This window comes from Aquarana catesbeiana, linkage group LG09, assembly GCF_042186555.1.
Source record: "Aquarana catesbeiana isolate 2022-GZ linkage group LG09, ASM4218655v1, whole genome shotgun sequence".
In the NCBI taxonomy this organism is placed as follows: Eukaryota; Metazoa; Chordata; class Amphibia; order Anura; family Ranidae; genus Aquarana; species Aquarana catesbeiana.
This window is the reverse complement of record NC_133332.1, coordinates 48311378-48334607: the sequence shown is the minus strand read 5'-3', so window position 1 is coordinate 48334607 and position 23230 is coordinate 48311378. Positions and strand designations below refer to the sequence as shown.

General features: G+C 43.3%; 1 protein-coding gene across 1 annotated transcript in view; it reads left to right on the top strand.

The window, feature by feature from the left end:
- Nucleotides 1–23230, top strand: part of LOC141107597 (complement factor B-like) — a 126732-nt gene that overhangs the window by 16687 nt on the left and 86815 nt on the right. Inside the window, exons 2-5 of the mRNA XM_073598447.1 lie at nt 3767–3961; nt 6431–6613; nt 12659–12832; nt 16868–16963. Coding sequence (XP_073454548.1) covers nt 3767–3961; nt 6431–6613; nt 12659–12832; nt 16868–16963 — 648 coding nt within the window. The remainder of the gene's footprint in view (nt 1–3766; nt 3962–6430; nt 6614–12658; nt 12833–16867; nt 16964–23230) is intronic.

The following is a 23230-nucleotide window of genomic DNA, read 5'->3' as shown; positions in this document are numbered from 1 at the left end:
GGCCCCAGACAGGCTTATGGGCCCACCCACACGCCGCAGCGACGTGGGCCTCCGGAACGGAGGACCACGAGGTGGTACTCTTAACGCATACCTGTCGGCCAGGAGGGCCAGCAGGTGGCTGAAAATGAACCCCTAAACATGGCGTCTGTCCCATTAATACCCTCTGCCAGAATGCAACCCGGAGGACCACCTCCACCAAGTTGTCCCCGGGACAGAGGAGCACCCATACGCTTCAACAAGTTGCTTTTCCAACACCAGCCCATGGCGACAACGACACCCACCGACACAGTGTGGAACTACACGCAACGCCAACCAAGCTGGAACAGAGGCAAATATAACTTCCTATAATAAGTGACCCACTAGATTTACCTATCAGCGGTAGATTACAAAATCTACCAGTGCTACACTTATATTGGGGTGTCATAGGCACTGATAGCTTTTTACATTTCTTTTGTAAAATAAATATATTTCCATATTCCATATTGTAATCTGTCACTTTGTGCAATGTTGTAGAGACAACTGCTTCAAACCACTCGCCCTCCGGAATTTACCCCCCTTCCTGACCAGGCCACTTTTTGCTATACGGCACCGCATTACTTTAACTGATGATTGCATGGTCATGTGGCGCTGTACCCAAACAAAATGTATGTCATTTTTTTCCCCACAAATAGAGCTTTGGGAAAAAGTGAAAGAACCTGGAGGTTCAAGTGACCAGCCAGCACCACCACCGGCTGTCCGGAGACCCCAACGAAGCCGGAATCTGCTTCGATCAGATCTAGTAGCGATGCATGACATCATTTCCGCTTTACAGAAGACTTATAGGCACCAATCTTAAAAAAAATTACAGCATTTAGAACAGCCAAACTTGGTGGTTTAAATGCTTTTAAGTGGATTTGGGGTCTTAAAGACCCGATATATGCACAGAGCTTGAGCTTGTGAAAAGTGGAAGAAGTTTGTTTGAAATCTTTGCAAATTTATTAAAAATAAAAAACGGAAAAAAAATCCCATGTACATAAGTATTCACAGCCTTTGCTCAATACTTTGGTGAAGCACCTTTGGCACCAATTACAGCCTCAAGTCTTTTTGAGTATGATGCTACAAGCTTGGCACACCTATTTTTGAGCCGTTTCTCCCAATCCTCTTTGCAGGACCTCTCAAGCTCCATCAGGTTGGATGGGGATCATTTTCAGATCTCTCCAGAGATGTTCAATTGGGTTCAAGTCTGGGCTCTGGCTGGGCCACTCAAGGATATTCACAGAGTTGTCCTGTAGCCACTCCTTTGTTATCTTGGCTGTGTGCTTAGGGTCATTGTCCTGTTGAAAAATGACCCTGAGGTCCAGAGCGCTCTACAGCAGGTTTTCATTAACCACTTGTCGACCGCCACGTGAACATTTACGTCGACAGAATGGCACAGACAGGTAAATGGGTGTACAGGTACGTTCCTTTAAATTTGCCGGCGGCACGCGCGCGACCCTGCCGCAACCTCCGTGAGTGTGATCGCGGGTCCCGCGGACTCGATGTCCGCGGGGATAACTGCGATCATCTCACAGAGAGGAAGAACGGGGAAATGCAGATGTAAACAAGCATTTCCCCATTCTTCCTAGTGACAGGACACTGATCACAGCTCCCTGTGATCGGGAGTGGTGATCAGTGTCATGTCACACGTAGCCCATCCCCCCTACAGTTAGAACACATCCCTAGGACACACTTAACCCCTTCAGCTCCCCCTACTGGTTAACCCCTTCACTGCCAGTCACATTTACACAGTAATCAATGCATTTCACACTGATCGCTGTATAAATGTGAATGGTCCCAAAATAGCACCAAAAGTGTCCGATCTGTCCGCCATAATGTCGCAGTCATGATAAAAATCGCTGATCGCCGCCATTACTATTAAAAAAAATATATTAATAAAAATGCCATAAAACTATCCTCTATTTTGAAGACGCTATAACTTTTGCTCAAACCAATCAATAAACGCTTATTGCTATTTTTTTTACCAAAAATATGTAGAAGAATATGTATCGGCCTAAACTGAGGAAAAAATATGTTTTTTTATATATTTTTTGGGGATATTTATTTTAGTAAAAAGTAAAAAATAATGCGTTTTTTTCAAAATTGTCGCTCTTTTTTTGTTTATAGCGCAAAAAATAAAAACCGCAGAGGTGATCAAATACCACCAAAAGAAAGCTCTATTTGTGGAGGATAAGGGAAGTCAATTTTGTTTGGGAGCCATGTCGCACGACCGCGCAATTGTCAGTTAAAGCAACGCAGTACCGAATCGCAAAAGGTGCTCTGGTATTGGCCAGTCAAATGGTCCAGGGCTTAAGTGGTTAAGAATGTCTCTGTACATTGCTGCATTCATCTTTCCCTAGATCCTGACTAGTCCCTCAGTTCCTGTTTAACAGGGGCATGTAATTACAATTTTTGAGTTCCTGCGCCCAACAAGAGTAACTGTGAGGGGTTACAGTGTTCTGCCACCACCAACACCTAAGGCCCAATTTTTCAGCAGAGTATATAGTGCAGTTCATATAGTATATATACTGCAGTTCAGAGTATATAGTGCAGTCAGTGTAGTATAGATAATACAGTGTAGGGTATATAGTGCAGTGTAGAATATATAATATAACATATTGAAGTGGTTAAGGGGAGCCCTATGACAGGATTAAGAAAAAAATGGCATGGATTCCCCCGTCCATACCAGGCCCTTTGGGTCTGGTATGGATTCTGGGAGGGACCCCCCCACCATTTAAAAAAAAAAAATAGGCTTAGAGTTCCCCTTAATATCCATACCAGACCTGAAGGGCCTGGTATGGACTGGGGGTGGTGGGGAGGCACGCTGTTTTTTTCAATGATTTTTGATGTATATTGCTGGAATCTGGCACTACATTACAGCCATGAGCAATTTTAAATTGCCATTTTTTTTTCTTTAGAAATGTCATTTTGCTGCAGTACTGTTCTAAACATGGGAAAAATGTGATACTTTGCAGGCAGACTAAGGGGACCCCCCCCAGGCACAATATTTAAAGGAATATTTCATTTTTATTGTTTCACTTTAAGCATTCTTAAAATCACTGCTCCTGAAAAAAACGGCCGTTTTAAAAACTTCTTTTTGCATTGATATATGTCCCCTGGGGCAGGACCCGGGCCCCCAAACACTTTTTACTGCAATAACTTGCATAAAAGCCTTTAAATACATTTTTTAATTTCTTAATTTTCAAAAAAATTGTGACAAAAAAACTTCAAAAAACTTGCCATGCCTCTTACTAAATACCTTAGACTGGTAAATTTCTGAAAAGGGGTCATATGGGGGATATTTGTACTGTCCTGGCATTTTGGGTTATTTTCACCAAAGGAATGTAGCAAAATACAGTTTGGCCTAAATTTATGAAGAAAGATTATTAATTTGCAAAAATTGTTAACAGAAACTAAGAAAAACACGTTTTTTTTTTTTTCAAAACGTTCATTCCTTTTTGGTTTAGCAAAAAATAGAAACCCCAGTGGTGATTAAATATCATCAAAAGAAAGCTCCATTTGAGTGAAAATTATCATTCAAAGTGTGACAGCGCTGACTGGGCAGGAAGAGGATGAAAGTGCCTGTATTGAAGTGGTTAAAAAAATTAAAACCACATTCTGGGATTGTTAAACCACACTTCCTTATTTTTCTGCACTGTGCAATCACGTGAAAATCAGAAAAAGGTTACATTTTAATTTACATTTTAATTTACAGAGCAACAAGCTTTAGATATTGTCTCTCTCGTTCCAGTGTCCGTTGCTGCTCCCGCAGTTCAGTGTGACCTTAGTAAAGTGGCTATTACTGGTGGCAACTACACAGTAAGTGAAGATGGCAATAAAGTGGAGTACAGATGCCCAAAAGGAAAGTATCCATTCCCAGCTGCTACACGGGAGTGCCAGTTGAATGGGCAATGGACAAATCAAAAGCAAAAAGCTGTATGTAAAGGTAATAATCACCCGCTGACCAATTTGCTTCTGTGCTTTGTTACTGCCTGTCCCCGCCAATGCTTTGTTACTGGCTGCCCCCCGCCAATGCTTTTTCACTGCCTGTCCTCTACTATGCTTTGTTACTACCTGTCTCCTCCTATGCGTTGTTACTGCCTGCCCCACCTATGCTTTGTTATTGCCTGTCCCAGTAGTGTATTTCAGTTTTGTGCTTCCCTAGACCTGACTAAACTCGTGCACCCCCTAATTTAAATATGACCCATCCCTTCCTGTCAAGGCCACACCCCTTGCTATTTAAGACCCGCCCTGAAATTTTCAAGTGGGGACACTAATTCTGAGGGCCTGGGGGGGCAATGGATTCCCTTAATTTGCATAGATTTCCTCTCACTTCCTGTTTGGCTATGGGACAGGAAGTGAAGGGAAATCTCTGCAATGGCACAGGGATGGTAAAAAATAAACTGACAGGCTATAACCCTCCCTTATTCTATCCAAAGTGAAAAAAAAAAGGTGTTGCCTATAGTTCTACTTTAAGCACAAATTTCTGCTAAATGGAGGGGACTAAGAAGATATAACCATGCCAATGGTGCAGCAGAAAACATAGCACAGTGAGGAAGGTTTGTGGTCCAGGATGATAGGACAGTCAAAATTAGAAGCGGCGCCCCCCCCACAGTTGCGGAATGCCAGCCGCCCGCATACTTGAAGCAGTGCGGTCGCTTTATGGGGGCTCTAGACTAATCCGCCTCTCAGCCCAGTCCACCCCATAAGACTGGCGCTACACTACACAGTGTAGCACAAGCCGGCGGGGACTCTGCCCATGTTGCCCCCCTGCAAAGTGCTGACCTAGGCCTGGGCCATACCTCCCAACTTTTTGAGATGGGAATGAGGGACACCTATCACCAAAAGTATGCAAGCATAGGACACACCCCTTGCCACACCCCCTTAAAGAAGAATTGTACAAAAAAACAAGATTGGTTAAACCCACAAGTGCTTTTTTTTACCACTACTATTCCTTTATACTGGCTTTTGGAATTTACAAATGCAGCAATTTAGAAATCAGATGAAAGGTTTAGCGCTGGGAAACACTTTTTGATAGATAAAAAGTGCATTTTATATACATCTATATGGATCAGACCAAAATGAGGGACAAATGAGAAGGAATGAGGGACAGAGGGACATTGCTTCAAATCAGGGACAGTCCCTCAAAATCAGGGACAGTTGGGAGCTATGCCTGGGCCTTGTCGGCCTAGGCCAGGATACAGCGTTGGCCTCTCCACTCCTATGCCATATTACCGCCTGTACCCTTCTGTGCCTTGTTACTGCCTGCCCCTGCCTATGCTTTGTTTGCTGCTTGCTACCTTCCTGTGCTGTGTCACTGCCTGTCCCCTCCTATGCTTTGTTACTGTCTGCCCCCGCCTATTCTTTGTTACTGTGTGTCTCCTCCTATGCTTTGTTACTGCCTGTCTCCTCCTATGCTTTGTTACTGCCTGTCCCCTCCTATGCTTTGTTACTGCCTGTCTCCTCCTATGCTTTGTTACTGCCTGTCCCCTCCTATACTTTGTTACTGCCTGTCCCCTCCTATGCTTTGTTACTGCCTGTCCCCTCCTATGCTTTGTTACTGCCTGTCCCCTCCTATGCTTTTTTACTGCCTGTCTCCTCCTATGCTTTGTTACTGTGTGTCTTCTCTAATGCTTTGTTACTGCCTGTCCCCTCCTATGCTTTGTTACTGCCTGTCTCCTCCTATGCTTTGTTACTGCCTGTCCCCTCCTATACTTTGTTACTGCCTGTCCCCTCCTATGCTTTGTTACTGCCTGTCCCCTCCTATGCTTTGTTACTGCCTGTCCCCTCCTATGCTTTGTTACTGCCTGTCCCCTCCTATGCTTTGTTACTGTGTGTCTCCTCCTATGCTTTGTTACTGCCTGTCTCCTCCTATGCTTTGTTACTGTGTGTCTTCTCTGATTTTTTTTTTCTGCCTGGAGTGGGGCTTTAAGAAACTGCATAGAGGCTTAGCTCTCCATCATTTAACAAAAACTAAAAAAATCAGTTTTTTGTGTGCTGATCCCTATGTTAATAGAAAAATAAACTTATTTATCACAACATACTGTAACATATGGAGGTCTTTTTTTATAACTTCACTGTGAATATATGAAGCTATTGCACAGCCATCATGAATTATTCCCATATGGTGTCTAATATATGTATTTCCTTTGATCGTCAGCTTTTTTTTAGAAATACCGCAATAAGAAAAATACCTCATTATGGCCAATAGATGAAGCCGATTATCATAGGAAATACACATACTAGACAAAATACAGTTATTTTTTTTGTAACAGTGAGAATTCTTGAGGAATTCGCACAGCAAATATTTTATCAATAGACTCCAAAACTTTGCACTACTGCTTTTTCTGGCCCTTGACACACTGTCAAATACAAATATATATATATTTATTTTGTTTCTTCCTAATCTCAATAGATGTTGAGTGCCCTAAGCCAAGGATACAAAATGGAGAGTACATTCCCCAAGAAAATAAATACTTTGTGGGCGATGTCCTGAATTTCCAGTGTTGGGGAGGATTTACATTGATGGGCTCTGAAAACCGCACATGTCTGGAGAATGGGAAGTGGAGTGGGAAAACATCGATATGTGATGACCAAGGTAAAAATTGCAATCCAAAAGACGGTGGTAGAGAAACAACACTCTGACCCCATAGCAAATGTACTGTAACAAATACAGTAGATAAGAAGTGAACATGAACATGGACAGTAAAGTATTAACATATCCTTAAAGTAGAATTCCAGGCTATACCTAACTAATCTTAAAAATGCTCTCTCAACCCTCCTAACACCTATGCTGACTAACCTGTGTGAGAAAGATGTATTGTATATACTGATACATTTTCAGGCTGCTCCAGTCTGGTCACGTGATCCATCTCCCCTGTGTCAGCCAGTTGCATTTTTGCAGGGGAGAGGAGGGAGTGCCAACAATGGATGGTCCATAGGAGCCTATGGGTGACGTCATAGCTCCCGGGCATCACCAGCTGTTGTCGAGCGCCATCACCAGCTGTTGTCGAGCGCCATCACCAGCTGTTGTCGAGTGTGCTCTCTTCTCTCCTGCAGCCGGTGCTGACTAACTCAGGGGAGATCATGTAAACGGACCAGAGTGGCCTAAATAGAGGTAAGTATATACAGTACATCTTACACAGTTTAGTTAGCATAGGTGTTAGGAGGGGAGGGGGATTTTTAAGATTAGTTTGATACACACGGAAATTCCACTTTCATAAGCAGTTACAGTATCTCAAAAAAGTGAGTACTACACCCCTCACATTTTTGCAAATATTTTATTTATAGCTTTTCATGTGACAACACTGAAGAAATGACTCTTTGCTACAATGTAAAGTAGTGTGTGTACAGCTTGTATAACAGTGTAAATTTGCTGTCCCCTCAAATTAACTCAACACACAGCCATTAATGTCTAAACTGCTGGCAATAAAAGTGAGTACACCCCAAAGTGAAAATGTCCAAATTGGGTCCAAAGTGTCAATATTTTGTATGGCCACCATTATTTTCCAGCACTGCCTTAACCCTCTTGGGCATGGAGTTCACCAGAACTTTACAGGTTGCCACTGGAGTCCTCTTATACTCCTCCAAGATGACATCACAGAGCTGGTGGATGTTAGAGACTTTGCGCTCCTCCACCTTCCATTTGAGGATGCCCCACAGATGCTCAATAGGGTTTAGGTCTGGAGACATGCTTGGCCAGTCCATCACCTTTACCCTCAACTTCTTTAGCAAGGCAGTGGTTGTCTTGGAGGTGTGTTTGGGGTTGTTATGTTGGAATACTGCCCTGCGGCCCAGTCTCCGAAGGGAGGAGATCATGCTCGGCTTCAGTATGTTACAGTACATGTTGACATTCATGGTTCCCTCAATGAACTGTAGCTCTCCAGTGCCGGCAGCACTCATGCAGCCCCAGACCATGACACTCCCACCACCATACTTGACTGTAAGAAAGACACACTTGTCTTTGTACTCCTCACCTGGTTGCCGCCACACATGCTTGACACCATCTGAACCAAATAAGTTTATCTTGGTCTCATCAGACCACAGGACATGGTTCCAGTAATCCATGTCCTTAGTCTGCTTGTCTTCAGCAAACTGTTTTGCGGGCTTTCTTGTGCATAATCTTTAGAAGAGGATTTCTTCTGGGTCGACAGCCATGCAGACCGATTTGATGCAGTGTGCCGCGTATGGTCTGAGCACTGACAGGCTGACCCCCCACCCCTTCAACCTCTGCAGCAATGCTGGCAGCACTCATACGCAGTGGTGGCTGGTGCTCAAAATTTTTGGGGGGCCGCAAACAAACTGAAAAAAAAACCATCAATTGCAGCCACTGTGCCCATCAATTGTCACCACTGTGCCCATCAAGCGCAGCCACTGTGCCCATCAAATGCAGCCACTGTGCCCACCAAGTGCAGCCACTGTGCCCATCAAGTGCAGCCACTGCGCCCATCAAGTGCAGATACTGTGCCCATCAATTGCCACTACTGTGCCCCATCAAATGCTGCCAGTGTGCCCATCAATTGCCGCTATTGTGCCCCATCGAATGCTGCCAGTGTGCATCGCCTGGCACTTACCTATCTCGCAGTGGGTCAGCGGCGATGTCCCGCACGCTCCTCGATGTCTTCTACCGTCCTCTCTATCAGGCGTCCAATCACAGCGACTGACGTTTCAGCCAATCAGATGACAGGTAACAGACCCGAGCACCTGATTGGCTGAGAGGCGGTTCAGTGTTAGCAAAGCTAACCTTTCCTATGTAACTTTGTATGTAACAATTAAAAAAAATATATATATATATTATTTTACTTTCTGCTATAATACATATCCAAAAAAAAAAAAAAAATATATATATATATATATATATATATATATATATATAAATAGACACAGAAGGTGCTCATCCAAGATTTTACAATACATGGCCCCATCCATTGGCCCTTCAATGCTGCAAAGTCGGTCTGTACATTTAACAGAGAAACAGCCCCAAAGCAAAATGTTTCCACCTCCGTGCTTGACTTTAGGTATGGTGTTCTTATGGTCATAGTCAGTATTTTTCTTCCTCCAAACATGGCGAGCCCCCCTCCTCAAGAAGGCACATGTATAGTTATGCCAATAGACATCTAAATGATTCAGAGAAGAATTAGGAGAAAGTGCTGCGGTCAGATAAGTGGGCAAACTTACAAAATCTGCAGGGGATCAAATAATTATTTTACTAACTGTATAGAGTTCATCCGGAAGTTACCCCATTTCGGGATTACCTCCTGGAATTACATTATAAGATGCCAGATTGTTATCTTTAGGGGCGTCTCCCCATTCTCCCTTTATCGGTTCCAGTTTACATTATGGCTGATAATTGTCAGGACCTCTGCATTTTGATGGTCAGCATTGGTCCTCTTTTTTTACTTTTATGACACTAATCCATTGTATTTGTAACTTATTGTTATTGGATCCTTTGTATACTTCCTATTCTATTTGGAAGCTGCTTTTCTTATTTCAAAAAATGTATTTTTTATTTTTTATTTTTTTTTATTTGTGTGCAAAATCACAAAAAAGGTTCTGGCAGCGAGAGGTATAATCATATAATTTTGGGATGTGGTACCAGTAATAAAGGCTTACACTATGTTGAATTTTTATTTGGTTCAGATACAGTTTAACCATTTCCTTACTGTGCTTTACATGAAAGATAGCCACAGCGCAGCTCTGCTGTTTCGGAAAGGCGTCCATGGATATCTTCCAAGAAACCACGCCCTCCCCGCAGAGGCGTAACTAGAATCTTCAGGGCCCCGGTGCAAGAAACCATGAAGGGCCCCCACCAGGGGCGTTGCTAGGTCTACAAAAGATCTCGGGCTAGAGCCCATAGCAGCTAAGTAAGGAAAATCATACACTTTGGCGGGCATACACATGTATATAATATATATGTGTGTGTGTATGTATATATATATGTATATGTATATATATATATATATATATATATATATATATATATATATATATCGTTACATATCTGAATGCGGATCTCCACTTACATCAGGGTCCCCAGGGATCCACCACCTACATCAGGGTCCCCAGAGAGCCCCCCCTTACATCAAGGTCCTTATAGAGCCCCCCACTATATTAGGGTCCCCAGAGAGCCTCCCTCCTTACATCAGGGTCCCCAGGGATCCCCTCTTTACATCAGGGTACCCAGAGAGCCCCACTTACATCAGGGTTCCCAGGGAGCCCCTCCTTACACCAGGGTCCCCAGAGAGCCTCCCCCTATATTATGGTCCCCAGAGATCCTCCCCTTACATCAGGGTCCCCAGAGAGCCTCCCCTTACATCAGGGTCCCCAGAGAACCCCCCTTACATCAGGGTCCCCAGAGAACCCCCCTTACATCAGGGTCCCCAGGGAGCCCTCCTTACATCAGGGTCCCCAGAGAGCCCCCCCCTACATTAGGGTCCCTAGAGAGCATCGCCTTACATCAGGGTCCTTAGTGAGCCTCCCCATATATTAGGGTCCCCAGAGAGCCTCCCTGCTTACATCAGGGTCCCCAGGGATCCCCCCCGTACATCAGGGTACCCAGAGAGCCCCACTTACATCAGGGTTCCCAGAGAGCCCCCCTACATTAGGGTCCCCAGAGAGCCTCCCTTCCATCAGGGTCCCCAGAGAGTCCCCTCCTTACGTCAGGGTCCCCAGAGACCCCTTTCCTTACATCAGGGTCCCCAGAGAGCCCCCCTAACATCAGGGTCCCCAGAGAGCCCCTCCTTACATCAGGGTCCTCAGAGAGCCCCCCCTACATTAGGGTCCCTAGATAGCCCCCCTTACATCAGGGTCCCCAGAGAGACCCTCCTCACATCAGGGTCCCCAGAGAGCCCCTCCTACATTAGGGTCCCCAGAGAGCCTTCCCCATACATCAGGGACCCCAGAGGGCCCCTTCCTTACATAATTGTCCCCATCAAGGTCCCCATCAGGGTCCCCAGACAGCTGACCCCCCCCTCCTTCAAGAGGTTCCCCATGTACCTGGCTGGTGGAGGTTAGAGGCGGCGATTGGCAGCTCTATGGTGTCCACAGGTAGGGAATCTCCATGAGGCTTGTAGTTCTTCTCCCGAGTGTATACAGTGGAGAGGGGAGGGGCCTCTGACCCGGGCATGTATCAGCAGCAATGTACAAGCAGAGTGACTCACTGAAAGTGAAACTGATACCTGCCCGGGTCAGGGGCCCCTCCCCTCTTCTCTCCACTGTATACACTGACACTCGGGAAGAGAGAACTACAAGCTCCAGGGAGATCCCATGCCCAGAGGCAAAATAGAGCTGCCGATCGCTGCCTCCCACCTCCCCCCACTGCATTCTAAACGGCAAGCCAGAGGTGCAGGGGGAGATGCCGGGTCTTGGCCACCCCCCCCCCCACAGCGGCAGAATGGCAGGGCCCAGTCGCAAGTGCGACTGCAGCGACTCCTATAGTTCCGCCACTTCCTCCCCACGCCCCCTGAGGCACACATCCGGCATGCTCTGTGATCGCTGTGTCCTCCAGACACAGCCAATCACAGACAAGGGTATAGGGCTAATCACAGCAGCCCTCTACCATGTGATCAGCTGTATCCAATCCAGTGTTACAGGGGACATTTCCACAGATAATCAGGGCACTGATTATCAGTGCCCTGATTATCAGTGCAGCCTCACAATTGCCCATCAGTGTTGCCTATCAGAGCCCATCAATTCTGCTGCTGCCCACCAGCAACCCCTCATCAGTGCCATCTATCAGTGTCAATTAGTGCCACCTATCAGCGCCCATTAGTTCTGCCTATCAGTGCCCACCAGTGCCGCATATCAGTGCAGCCTCATCACTGCCGCCTTATCAGTGCCCATTAGTGCAGCCTATCAATGCAGCCTCATCACTGCCGCCTTATCAGTGCCCATCAGTGCAGCCTATCAGTGCAGCCTCATCGGCGCACATCAGTGAAAGGGAAAAATTACTTATTTGCTGAATTTTATAACAGGAACTAAAAAAAAAAGTTTTTTGTTTTTTCAAAATTTTTGGTCTTTTTTTGTTTGTTTAGCAAAGGATAAAAAACCCAGTGGTGATTAAATACCACCACAAGAAAGCTCTACTGTATTTGTGTGAAAAAAAAAATATATAAATGTAATATGGGTGCAGTGTTGCATGACCGCTCAATTGTCATTCAAAGTGTGACAGCCCTGAAAGCTGAAAATTGGGCAGGAAGGGGATTAAAGTGCCTGGTAGGCAAGTAGTTAAAGAAACCTTGTAATGGGAAAAATATCGCTAATCCCTCCTTTGTGCACACGAGGTTCAGTTCAAAAAGCTTTAATACAAAGGTAACAATCTTTATTTGAGCCACGTGACCGTCATTTTCAAATCTCATTAAATTGAAATGACTGTTATTGTGTATCCTTATCTTGGATTGTTAGCCCTGTGAATTGAGATAATAATGGCAAGGATCTTGGCACACTTTATTACACAGTCCTACATGCAGCCTTTTTGTATTAGAGCAGTGCATACCCTCCAACATCTCAAAGACAAAAAGGTACACCTTATACAGAAACGTTTTCTTTTTAATTTTATTTTTTAACCTTACACTTAAAAAGAAACAAACTATATAAAAAGCACTATTAATTTAAACCTCAAAATCCCATTGTTCTCTTTAAACAGAAGGCTACTGCCCAGACCCAGGAATCCCCAGTGGGGCCACTAAAGTAGGTTCAATCTATAGGATCGATGACAGAGTGATCTATGAGTGCATGAGCGGACTGAAGATGTTTGGTTCTAAGGAGAGGATATGTCAGGAGAACAAGAAGTGGTCAGGAACAGAACCATCCTGCAGACGTAAGATATCTGATGCACAATGCAAAAATAAAGAAAACATGGAAAATTGTACTATTCTTGCCTAATGCTAATATGTCACTAAAAAACCTTTAAGTGGTTGTAAACCCTTATACATACCCAGTGAAGTGACTGGCCTCAGGTGATACACATAAAACAAAGCCTCCTACATAAGTTGTTCCTGTTTACTGCAGTCTTTTCTTCTCCACAGCTGTTCAAAGTGCAGCATTTATACAGCTTGTCTGAGCTTTCAGAAAGCAAGGGGCGGGAGCTGAAGTTACACTCTGCAGAGCTCAGTGAGAGCTGATTGGAGGGAAGGGACACACCCTTCTTTGCACAGCACACAAGAACAGAGTGTCAGAAACCATGAAATCAGGCCTAGACAGAAGTACAGTTAAATCCCACTTGTTTAATAATAAAAGTAAAAAGAACAAACGTAGTCAAAACATAGCCAAAGTTACAAAGTTACATAGTAGGTGAGGTTGAAAAAAGACACAAGTCCATCAAGTCCAACCTATGTGTGTGATTATGTGTCAGTATTACATTACATATCCCTGTATATTGCGGTCATTCAGGTGATTATCTAATAGTTTCTTGAAGCTATCAATGCTCCCCGCTGAGACCACCGCCTGTGGAAGGGAATTCCACATCCTTGCCGCTCTTACAGTAAAGAACCCTCTACGTAGTTTAAGGTTAAACCTCTTTTCTTCTAATTGTAATGAGTGGCCACGAGTCTTATTAAACTCTCTTCTGCGAAAAAGTTTTATCCCTATTGTGGGGTCACCAGTACAGTATTTGTAAATTGAAATCATATCCCCTCTCAAGCGTCTCTTCTCCAGAGAGAATAAGTTCAGTGCTCACAATCTTTCCTCATAACTAAGATCCTCCAGACCCTTTATTAGCTTTGTTGCCCTTCTTTGTACTCGCTCCATTTCCAGTACATCCCTCCTGAGGACTGGTGCCCAGAACTGGACAGCATACTCCAGGTGCGGGCGGACCAGAGTCTTGTAGAGCAGGAGAATTATCGTTTTATCTCTGCAGTTGATCCCCTTTTAATGCATGCCAATATTCTGTTTGCTTTATTAGCAGCAGCTTGGCATTGCATGCCATTGCTGAGCCTATCATCCACTAGGACCCCCAGGTCCTTTTCCATCCTAGATTCCCCCAGAGGTTCTCCCCCCAGTGTATAGATTGCATTCATATTTTTGCCACCCAAATGCATTATTTTACATTTTTCTACATTGAACCTCATTTGCCATGTAGTCACCCACCCCATTAATTTGTTCAGGTCTTTTTGCAAGATTTCCACATCCTGCGGAGAAGTTATTGTCCTGCTTAGCTTAGTATCGTCTGCAAATACAGAGATTGAACTGTTTATCCCATCCTCCAGGTCGTTTATGAACAAATTAAATAGGATTGGTCCCAGCACAGAACCCTGGGGAACCCCACTACCCACCCCTGACCATTCTGAGTACTCCCCATTTATCACCACCCTCTGAACACGCCCTTGTAGCCAGTTTTCAATCCATGTACTCACCCTATGGTCCATGCCAACGCACCTTATTTTGTACAGTAAACGTTTATGGGGAACTGTGTCAAATGCTTTTGCAAAATCCAGATACACCACGTCTACGGGCCTTCCTTTATCTAGATGGCAACTCACCTCCTCATAGAAGGTTAATAGATTGGTTTGGCAAGAACGATTCTTCATGAATCCATGCTGATTACTGCTAATGATATCATTCTTATTACTAAAATCTTGTATATAGTCCCTTATCATCCCCTCCAAGAGTTTACATACTATTGATGTTAGGCTAACTGGTCTGTAATTCCCAGGGATGTTTTTTGGGCCCTTTTTAAATATTGGTGCTACATTGGCTTTTCTCCAATCAGCTGGTACCATTCCAGTCAATAGACTGTCTGTAAAAATTAGGAACAACGGTCTGGCAATCACCTGACTGAGTTCCCTAAGTACCCTCGGATGCAAGCCATCTGGTCCCGGTGATTTATTAATGTTAAGTTAATAAATCACCGGGACCAAAGTTCGGTAACCGGAGTGGATAGTCAGCCAAGCCAGAAGTCAGGGATCAATGTAGTGGAACAGCAAGCAGGATCTGGAGCCAGAAGGGATGTCAGCAAAGCAAGTCTTTATATTAGAAACTGGTTTTCCTCTGATGGGACTTTATAAGGCAAGAGTCTTCAAAATTATCAAAAACATGTATAGTTTATTTGGTATCAAAAAAATTAAAAATATATAACAAAGCAACATATATAAATACTGAAGAAAAAATGAAGGATGCTACAAAAAAAGTGTGGACAATAACAATATGCTTGTAGAGGTACACTGTGAACATAAAACCACATCAACTATACAAACTGGAGTCTAAACCACATGTTTTTGATAATTTTGAAGATTCTTGCCTTATAAAGTCCCATCAGAGGAAAAACTGTTTTTAATATATAGTCTCATAGGGATGTGGGCAAGTTGTCTTCCTCCACAAGGTCATCGTCACCATCCTCATTTGCAAAGCAAGTCTTGAACACGATCGCAGGAGATAGTTTCTGTGATGTTGACCAAGGTGAAGGCAGAGCTCCTCTGGACTGGAAGGCTTAAGTAGGCAGGACTGATGAGCAGGATATCATCAACAGCTGAATAACTGTGGAGAGAGAGGAGCTGGCAATTAGCCGACAGCTGAGCGGCCAGCATAGAGAAGGAAGGGCTGAGCCCAGCCCTGACACAGAGCTGAAGCTGTCAATCACAGGTTGTGTGCATGGAGCTATTCTGTCACCTTTTTTCTCTTGGTGTGAGGAAAACTTATCAGAAGTGACTCATGCAGATGGAGGAATGAGGCAGCAAACAGAAATGACACTTAGTGCTCTGGATTAAGACAAGTGCACACTACAGAAGGATATGCTTTGTTCATATTTTATGTCTGAGGTTTACAACCACTTTAAGAAGAAGAATGGGAGTACACCTGTTCAATAGTCCAGATACAATGTTAATCCAGTAAGGGTGAAAGATGCATACTAGCACATTATGACATTGCCTTGCAGAGGGAAAGCTTTTCTTTTTTTTTTCCCTTTACCCTTTTACTATCGCTTTAGGGACTCTTGCGCACGGGCGCCTAAAAAAGCCACATTTGTAGGCATTTTTTTTTTTTACCAATCTACAGGCAAATGCAGCCCATTGTTTTTATTGGGCCTGTACACACAGGCACATAAACTTGTGCTGCATATAGATCAATTAAAAAAAGTCAATATTTTATGCGCAAATACATGCAAATACACACAAATACATGCAAATACACATGTATGCCACATTCCCTAGATTAAAAAAGCTAGAAGACTTTTTTGGTGTGTTTACACACATGTGCTATACGGACCACCCTTGCATTTTTACACAGGAACTTTGTGCCAGGAATATCTGATGTTCTTACATCAGTACCACGTGAAACACCTTTAGGTTAAATACACTGAGCTCCTACAGACAGAATGTGTCCACCTAGAGAGCAAAGAGCCAAGAAATATGTAATTGTATAAGGGGCCTCATCAATGTGGATTGACTACCTTGTTTCAGATATAGTCTCCCATGGAATACAGGAATGTCATCAACAAGAAAATCTTCAGTCTAATGTTTCCAAACCTTAGTCCTCAAGCACCCCCAACAGGCAATGTTTTTGGGAATTTCCCTCTGGATAAAATGACCTTTATAAATATCAAAGCCAATGACTTTGCACCTGTGCAAGCTGAAGGAAATTCTGAAAAACATGACCTGTTAATGGTACTTGAGGACTGAGGTTGAGAACCACTGAGATAGCCCAACGGCACTCTTTTGCTAAACTGTATGTAAAAAATCCTCTGCAATAGTAAAAGTATAATGAAACAAGGAAAATTAGAGGATGGCGTGTCTTTTCACAAGAGATATCTTATAAGTGTAGCTATTTACTGTAAATGCACAAGTATCTGCTTGCATCATGTCATAGAATCAAGAAAGAGTTATGTCACTAATGAATGTTACTACAAACCCATTATCCACAGAATGGTACACCTATGATACCCCACAGGAAGTAGCAAAGGAGTTTGGCTCATCAATTTCAGAAACGATTGAATCGTCAGACCCAGACAGAGTTGACGGTAAGATAAAGATATAATGAATATGCTATTCCAGTGTCTTCCTCTACTTGTTAAGTGTTTGGAGATTGGTAAAGAAAGTGGCAGACACATATGTCAGGTCCAGAAGCTGATTTTAAATAAAAGTTGAGTTAAAAAAAAATCAGCTTTTTAGCAGGTCCTCCTTCATCAGGATCTAAATTCAGGAAGAAAAACAAGAGCTGGATTTTATGAATACGGAATGATCCCAAGCAGGGATCAAACAATGCTGCCAAACATCTGCTTCAGATGCCAGATTAACAGTCCCTAACAGATTCTTCTGACAACAATGTTTGATACCTATAGTGTACTTGTTTGTGTTGTCACAGGAACAGGAGGTGAGGGAGAATCTCCCAATGGGCAAACCTTAATTGGTGAATGTACAGTATATCAGCACAAAAACAAAACAAAACCGGGGTCTAATTCATTCCCTACTCTTTTAAAATAATATATATATATATATATATATATATATATATATATATATATATATAAAAAATGTTTGGGCTACACCAGTGGCGGCTGGTGCTCAATAATTAAAGGGGGGGGGGGCAAACCAACAACACCCCCCGGGAGACAGACATGAATGCGGGGAACACCAGAAACACGCCCCCTCTCCGCACGGGAGACGGACGACCTCCTTACCTTAGGAGGCAGATGTCCCTTCTCCCCTCCTCCTCCCTCCCCTGTCCAAGCTGGGGAGTGCTGAATGCTGGATGGCTGAGCCATTGCGCGTGAGCCATCCCTGGAATCACAGCAGCTGGTGGGTCAGTCGGTCGGTCTTCCCGTGTGTCTCCTCCGGCCGTGCGTTTCCTTCCTCCTCCTCCTCCTTGGCCAAAAGGATTGTTTCTTCTTTTGGCCAAAATGGGTCTCGCGACGCACTTCCCGATTGGCTGAGAGGAGAATCAGTGAATCAGTATTCATTCGCAATTGTCACACAACTGGGTGGGCTCAGGGTGCAGTGCTCCCTTATTTTGAAGCCTTTTAGAGCCTCTGGCTCTAATCTCGTGCTTAAAAAAAAAACAATTCCCCCATTGGAATCCATGCGTTTGGCACCCTGGATGTAGAGCAGCAGACCAGATGCAAGGATGGGGGGGTGGCGTCCGTGCGCGCCTAATGGAGGGGCCACCACTGGGCTATACATACATTTTAACACCCCTCACCCCCCGTTCGTAGTTTCCTCTACTTCTCTGCCTCCCCATTCAGTAATTGGGGCATACATAGGAAGCAGAAAACAAGCAAATTATGGCACAAATTAGAGTGGAGGGGTTGGGGGAATGGATTTGTTTATTGGGAGAAAAAAATTAAAAAGCAACAACAATGTGTTGGGAGACAGTATTATAAAAAGACTACGATTCAAACTACAGCTGTCCTAAGAGAGGATTGTAAACCTTAGGATCTGTGTATACAAGGAGGAGTGGGAAGCACCGCCATCTAAGTGCAATTAGTCTAAAAACAATTGAAGCCAGAGATAAATAAAAGGTGGCACTCGCATTTGGTGAAATTGTAAAACATGTTTCCTGGGGGAAACTATGCAGAGCTTGGCAGGGTCGTGGCTGGGTCTCTACGATCAGTCTGTAGGAGCCGCTGGGAAAGGACATCCGTTTGGCTGGGAAGTTGCTGTGGATGGCGGCCGCAAGATGGAGACAGCAGGAGACATTGCAGATCAGCTGAGAGGATGTACCGAGGGGATGGAGGTCTGGTCGGCAGGCTGTGGTGACTCCACTGATGGAGACTCTGAGAATGGCAATTGATCAGCCATGTGGGAGTGGCAGCAATCAACTAGCTGGGTGCAGCGCAGGGATGGTAGCCTGTCAGCAGGCTGGGATGGTAGAGCTGAGTTCTGTCAAACCATGGTTTGCCAAAGGGGCAGTCCTTGTAGGCCGAAAATGCGTAGTCATGCCTCCACGCCACCCACATCCTCGTCTTGAAACTTGCAAGTCTTGGAACACTGCCACCTTGCTGCTCTGGCTCTAGCCCTGGTTTACTCCCAGACTCACCGACATTCTAGCTGCCCCAAAATTTGTAACAGACAAAGGAGTATCAACAATATGTATTGTGCTGACTGGGTAAAGCAGTAGTGACAATAGGGGTGGAAACAAAGGCAGACTCAAAGGAGGACACAGAAAATGCAGGAGTCATGGCAGAAGTAGAGAGACCAGCAGAAGAAAGAGCATTAGCTAGAGCTGACAGTTATACCACAATATTAGGAATGGCATTTTGCAGAGAAGATTTATCAGGAGCAGCATGGGAAGGTGCCTCAGCTTAAGCACTAGGGCCAGGCGGCACAATGCTGAAGAGTCCACAATATTCCAGGAATTCCCATTGAACCAGTTTGGACCAGTTTAAATATCATAATTTACATAGCATAAGAAAGATACATATACAGAGAGATAAGATTGCTGCACACCCCGAATAATATAATATGGGAAGATTCCCCCAAAAGGGTTTTTTTAGCAGCAAAGTATGTAAATATCCAAGGATTCAAAGAAGGTATTGGATTTAATAAAATTGTATTTATTAGCGTATAGTATAGCATGAAAGTTAAGATATGAGCTCGGCACGGGGGTATATTCATGAGGTGCAAATATTAAAACATGAAATATACATAGCATTACATAGCAAACATGTCAATTAAGACAAAAACTGACGCGTTTCGACCCAATTCATTAGGGTCTTCTTCAGAGGATAAGTTTGCTGTAAACGAGACTACATTTAGTATGTCAAGTGGAAAAAACACATGAAAGATCACATAGGCGCAAATATCTGTGACATATACTGTACCTATATGTGTACGGAGGGGACCTCCCAACCGAGATTCCCAAAAAGGACTATCAGACAGTTCTGCGCGCCGGCAGATCAGAGGGCACCCCAAGGTGGAAACGGCCCCCACTCCATGCGACTTACAGGGAGTGACAAGCTAAGGCCTGCGGGGCCTGCCATGCAGAGAGGGGCCGGCACTTGCGGCAGACTTTCAGAGCATCAATACAAGAAGTATGTATACGGATTATATTAAGTAGCATTATTATTAAATGTATATATAATTAATTTATACGTGTATATTAATTTATATGGCTTGGTTGGATAGATATGCCAAAGAAAGAGTTAATTAATTAAATACATTTTTTCATTTAATAGAATTTTTTTAGAATAAAGAGAGAGAAATATAAATATATTAAGCATATTGTGGGACATATGGACTAGTTGAAAAAATGAGTGCAAGTGCAGTTTGACATAAGTGACCAAAAGTGTGATTAACTGCAGGATGTGGGCTGGTCTGTCAGGTGACCACCCCACATCCTGCTTTTGGACAGTCGGACATATGTCATTCTTCTTCTGAGACAGTAAGTATATCACTACGTCCCAGTTTTGTTTTAGTCTTATCAGTATTGAACCATCCTTGTAACACTCCTAATTTTTATAATCCTATCACTAGATTCACCAATCATTCATTATTCCTCAAGAGGTTTCTTTACAGTATTTTCACCTCTGGGGTACCCGATGCATTTCTTCAGTATAAGGTACCCTTATTCATTAATCATCACTATTACTTTTCACTCAGCAATCACTTATATTTTCATCCGTGTTGGTCTCCACACATTTCATCACTGTGTTTTTTTTCTCGAAACTCACCCCTTTTCTTTTCTAGTCTGCACTTTTTACCTGCACTCTCCCACTCATTTCACTTTTTCCTTCAGCATTTCTTATCCTTATTTCCATTATCGATTGCACTGGCAGCCTCTTTTCTTTTTTTATTCTACCCCTTCCTCTTTTTTTCCCCTCTTTTTCCCCTCTTTTTTTTTCTTCTCCTAGCACCTTCACATTTCCATTTTTTTCTTCCTTCATGCCTCTCTCCCTCCTTTTTCCCCGCCCTCCTTCCTTCTTTCTATTCCCCTTTTCCCCTCTTTTTTCTTTATCATGGTATTTACCTTTTATTTTGGTTGTCTATTGTTTTTTCTCCCCCCCTCCCCTTTCTTTTCGTCCCCCCTTCCCCTCTTCCCCCCTTCCCCTCTTTCTCCTGTTTTCTTTATCATTGTCACTTTTTCACCATTCTATTCTCCTTCACCTATTTCCTTTTTCTTACCTCTCCCTACACCCCTCCTGGCACTATTTATCCTCTTTCTTTTCCCCTTTGCACTTTTCCCTCATCTCTTCCATTTGTGTTTTTGTCATTGCTTCACTTTACATTTTCTTTTTTCCTTACCTCTCCCTATACCCTTCCTGGCACCATTTTTGGTTTCCCTTTCCTCTTTGCACTTTTTTTTCATCCATTTCATCTGTGTTTTGTCATTCTTTCATTTTACACCTTCCTTTTTGGTGGTCTATTCCACTTTCACCCTCCTTTATCCCATTTTATTCTTCCACGCACGTGTACCACCATTTTACTCATTCAACTCACTTTCTTCATTCAACATGCAATTTTTTTCCTTTTTCCTTTTCTTTTCCTTTTCCTTCCTTCATCCTCTTTCCTTTTTTCCTCTACTCCCCATTTTCTCTCTCTTTTCCCTTGTTTCCCCTCCCCTCCTGTTTTTCACTCTCCTTCCCTTCCCTTCCCTTCTCTTCTTCCTCATATATTTTCCCATGCTCCCACTCTTATTCATACTTTTGGTCAAACTACACTTGCACTCATTTTTTTAACTAGTCCATATGTCCCACAATATGCTTAATATATTTATATTTCTCGATTTATTCTTCAAAAAATTCTACTAATTAATTTAATTAATTAACTCTTTCTTTGGCATATCTGACTAAGCCATATAAATTAATAATTAACATACAAGTATTAATTAATTATATATAAATGTAATAATAATGCTACATAATATAATCAATATACATACTACTTGTACTGATGCTCTGAAATTCTGCCGCAAGTGCTGGCCCCTCTCTGCATGGCAGGCCCCGAGGGCCTTAGCTTGTGACTCCCTGTGAGCCGCATGGAGTGGGGGCCGTTTCCACCTTGGGGTGCCCTCTGATCTGCCGGCGCACAGAACTGTCTGATAGTCCTGTTTGGGAATCTCGGTTGAGAGGTCCCCTCCGTACACATATAGGTAAAGTATATGTCACAGATATTTGCGCCTATGTGATCTTTCATGTGTTTTTTCCACTTGACATACTAAATGTAGTCTTGTTTACAGAAAACTTATCCTCTGAAGAAGACCCTAATGAATTGGGTCGAAACGTGTCAGCTTTTGTCTTAATTGGCATATTTGCTATGTAATGCTATGTATATTTCATGTTTTAATATTTGCACCTCATGGGTATACCCCGTGTCGAGCTCATATCTTAACTTTCATGCTATACTATACGCTAATAAATAAAATTTTATTAAATCCAATACCTTCTTTGAATCCTTTGATATTTACGTACTTTGCTTCTAAAAAAACCCTTTTGGGGGAATATTCCCATATTACCATAATTTACATATTTAAAGGAACAACACCAATCAACATAATAGATATTTAAATGAACTCCTACAAATAAATACCAGGGCTGGGTGGCCGCAGTCCCAAGAAAGTGGGCCCAAATAATGTGCCCCCTTTGTACATTCCCAAGATGACATGTTGTGTACCCAAGTAGTCAATCACTAAACTGTAGCATCACATGGGTGCAGGAAGAACCCCGTTAAAGCTCCAACCAGATCGGTTTGAAGCTCACACAGGGCTTCCTATGTATGTGTATACAAGGAGAAGTGGGAAGTGCAGCCATCCAAGTGGGCGGATACTTCCCGTGATGTCACATCTGCTCTTTTGAATGCCGAACGGGTTTTTGAGTTCCAGAGCAGTGTTCTTACATGCCCATATACAAGAGGAAAGTTTTGTAAGTGCGCAATTTATTTTTAAATACTTTTTTACAAATAAAATACAGAATTATGCTATGGATTTTTTCCTGGTTCTATTTCCCCACACTTATATGAGGATTTTTAACCTACATGCTGGAACCCCAAGAGGGAAGAGAAACAGCTATCTATAGGATTGCAAGCCCTTTCAATACAGGTGGTTAACCCAATCTGGTTTGAGCTTTAACTTGTTTAAGGACTCTCTTCTTGCGCCCATGTAATGCTCAAGTTTGGTTACTTGGGTACCTAGTACTTCATCTTGGGGAGAAGGAAAGTGGATTACATGCTCCCTACCACCCAGTATGTCCCACGTGATCTTCAATCCAATCCGATTGAAACACTGGTTTAAGGACTCCCTTTCTGCACCCATTTGATGCTTACATTTGGTATTTGGCTACTCGGGTACCTAGCAC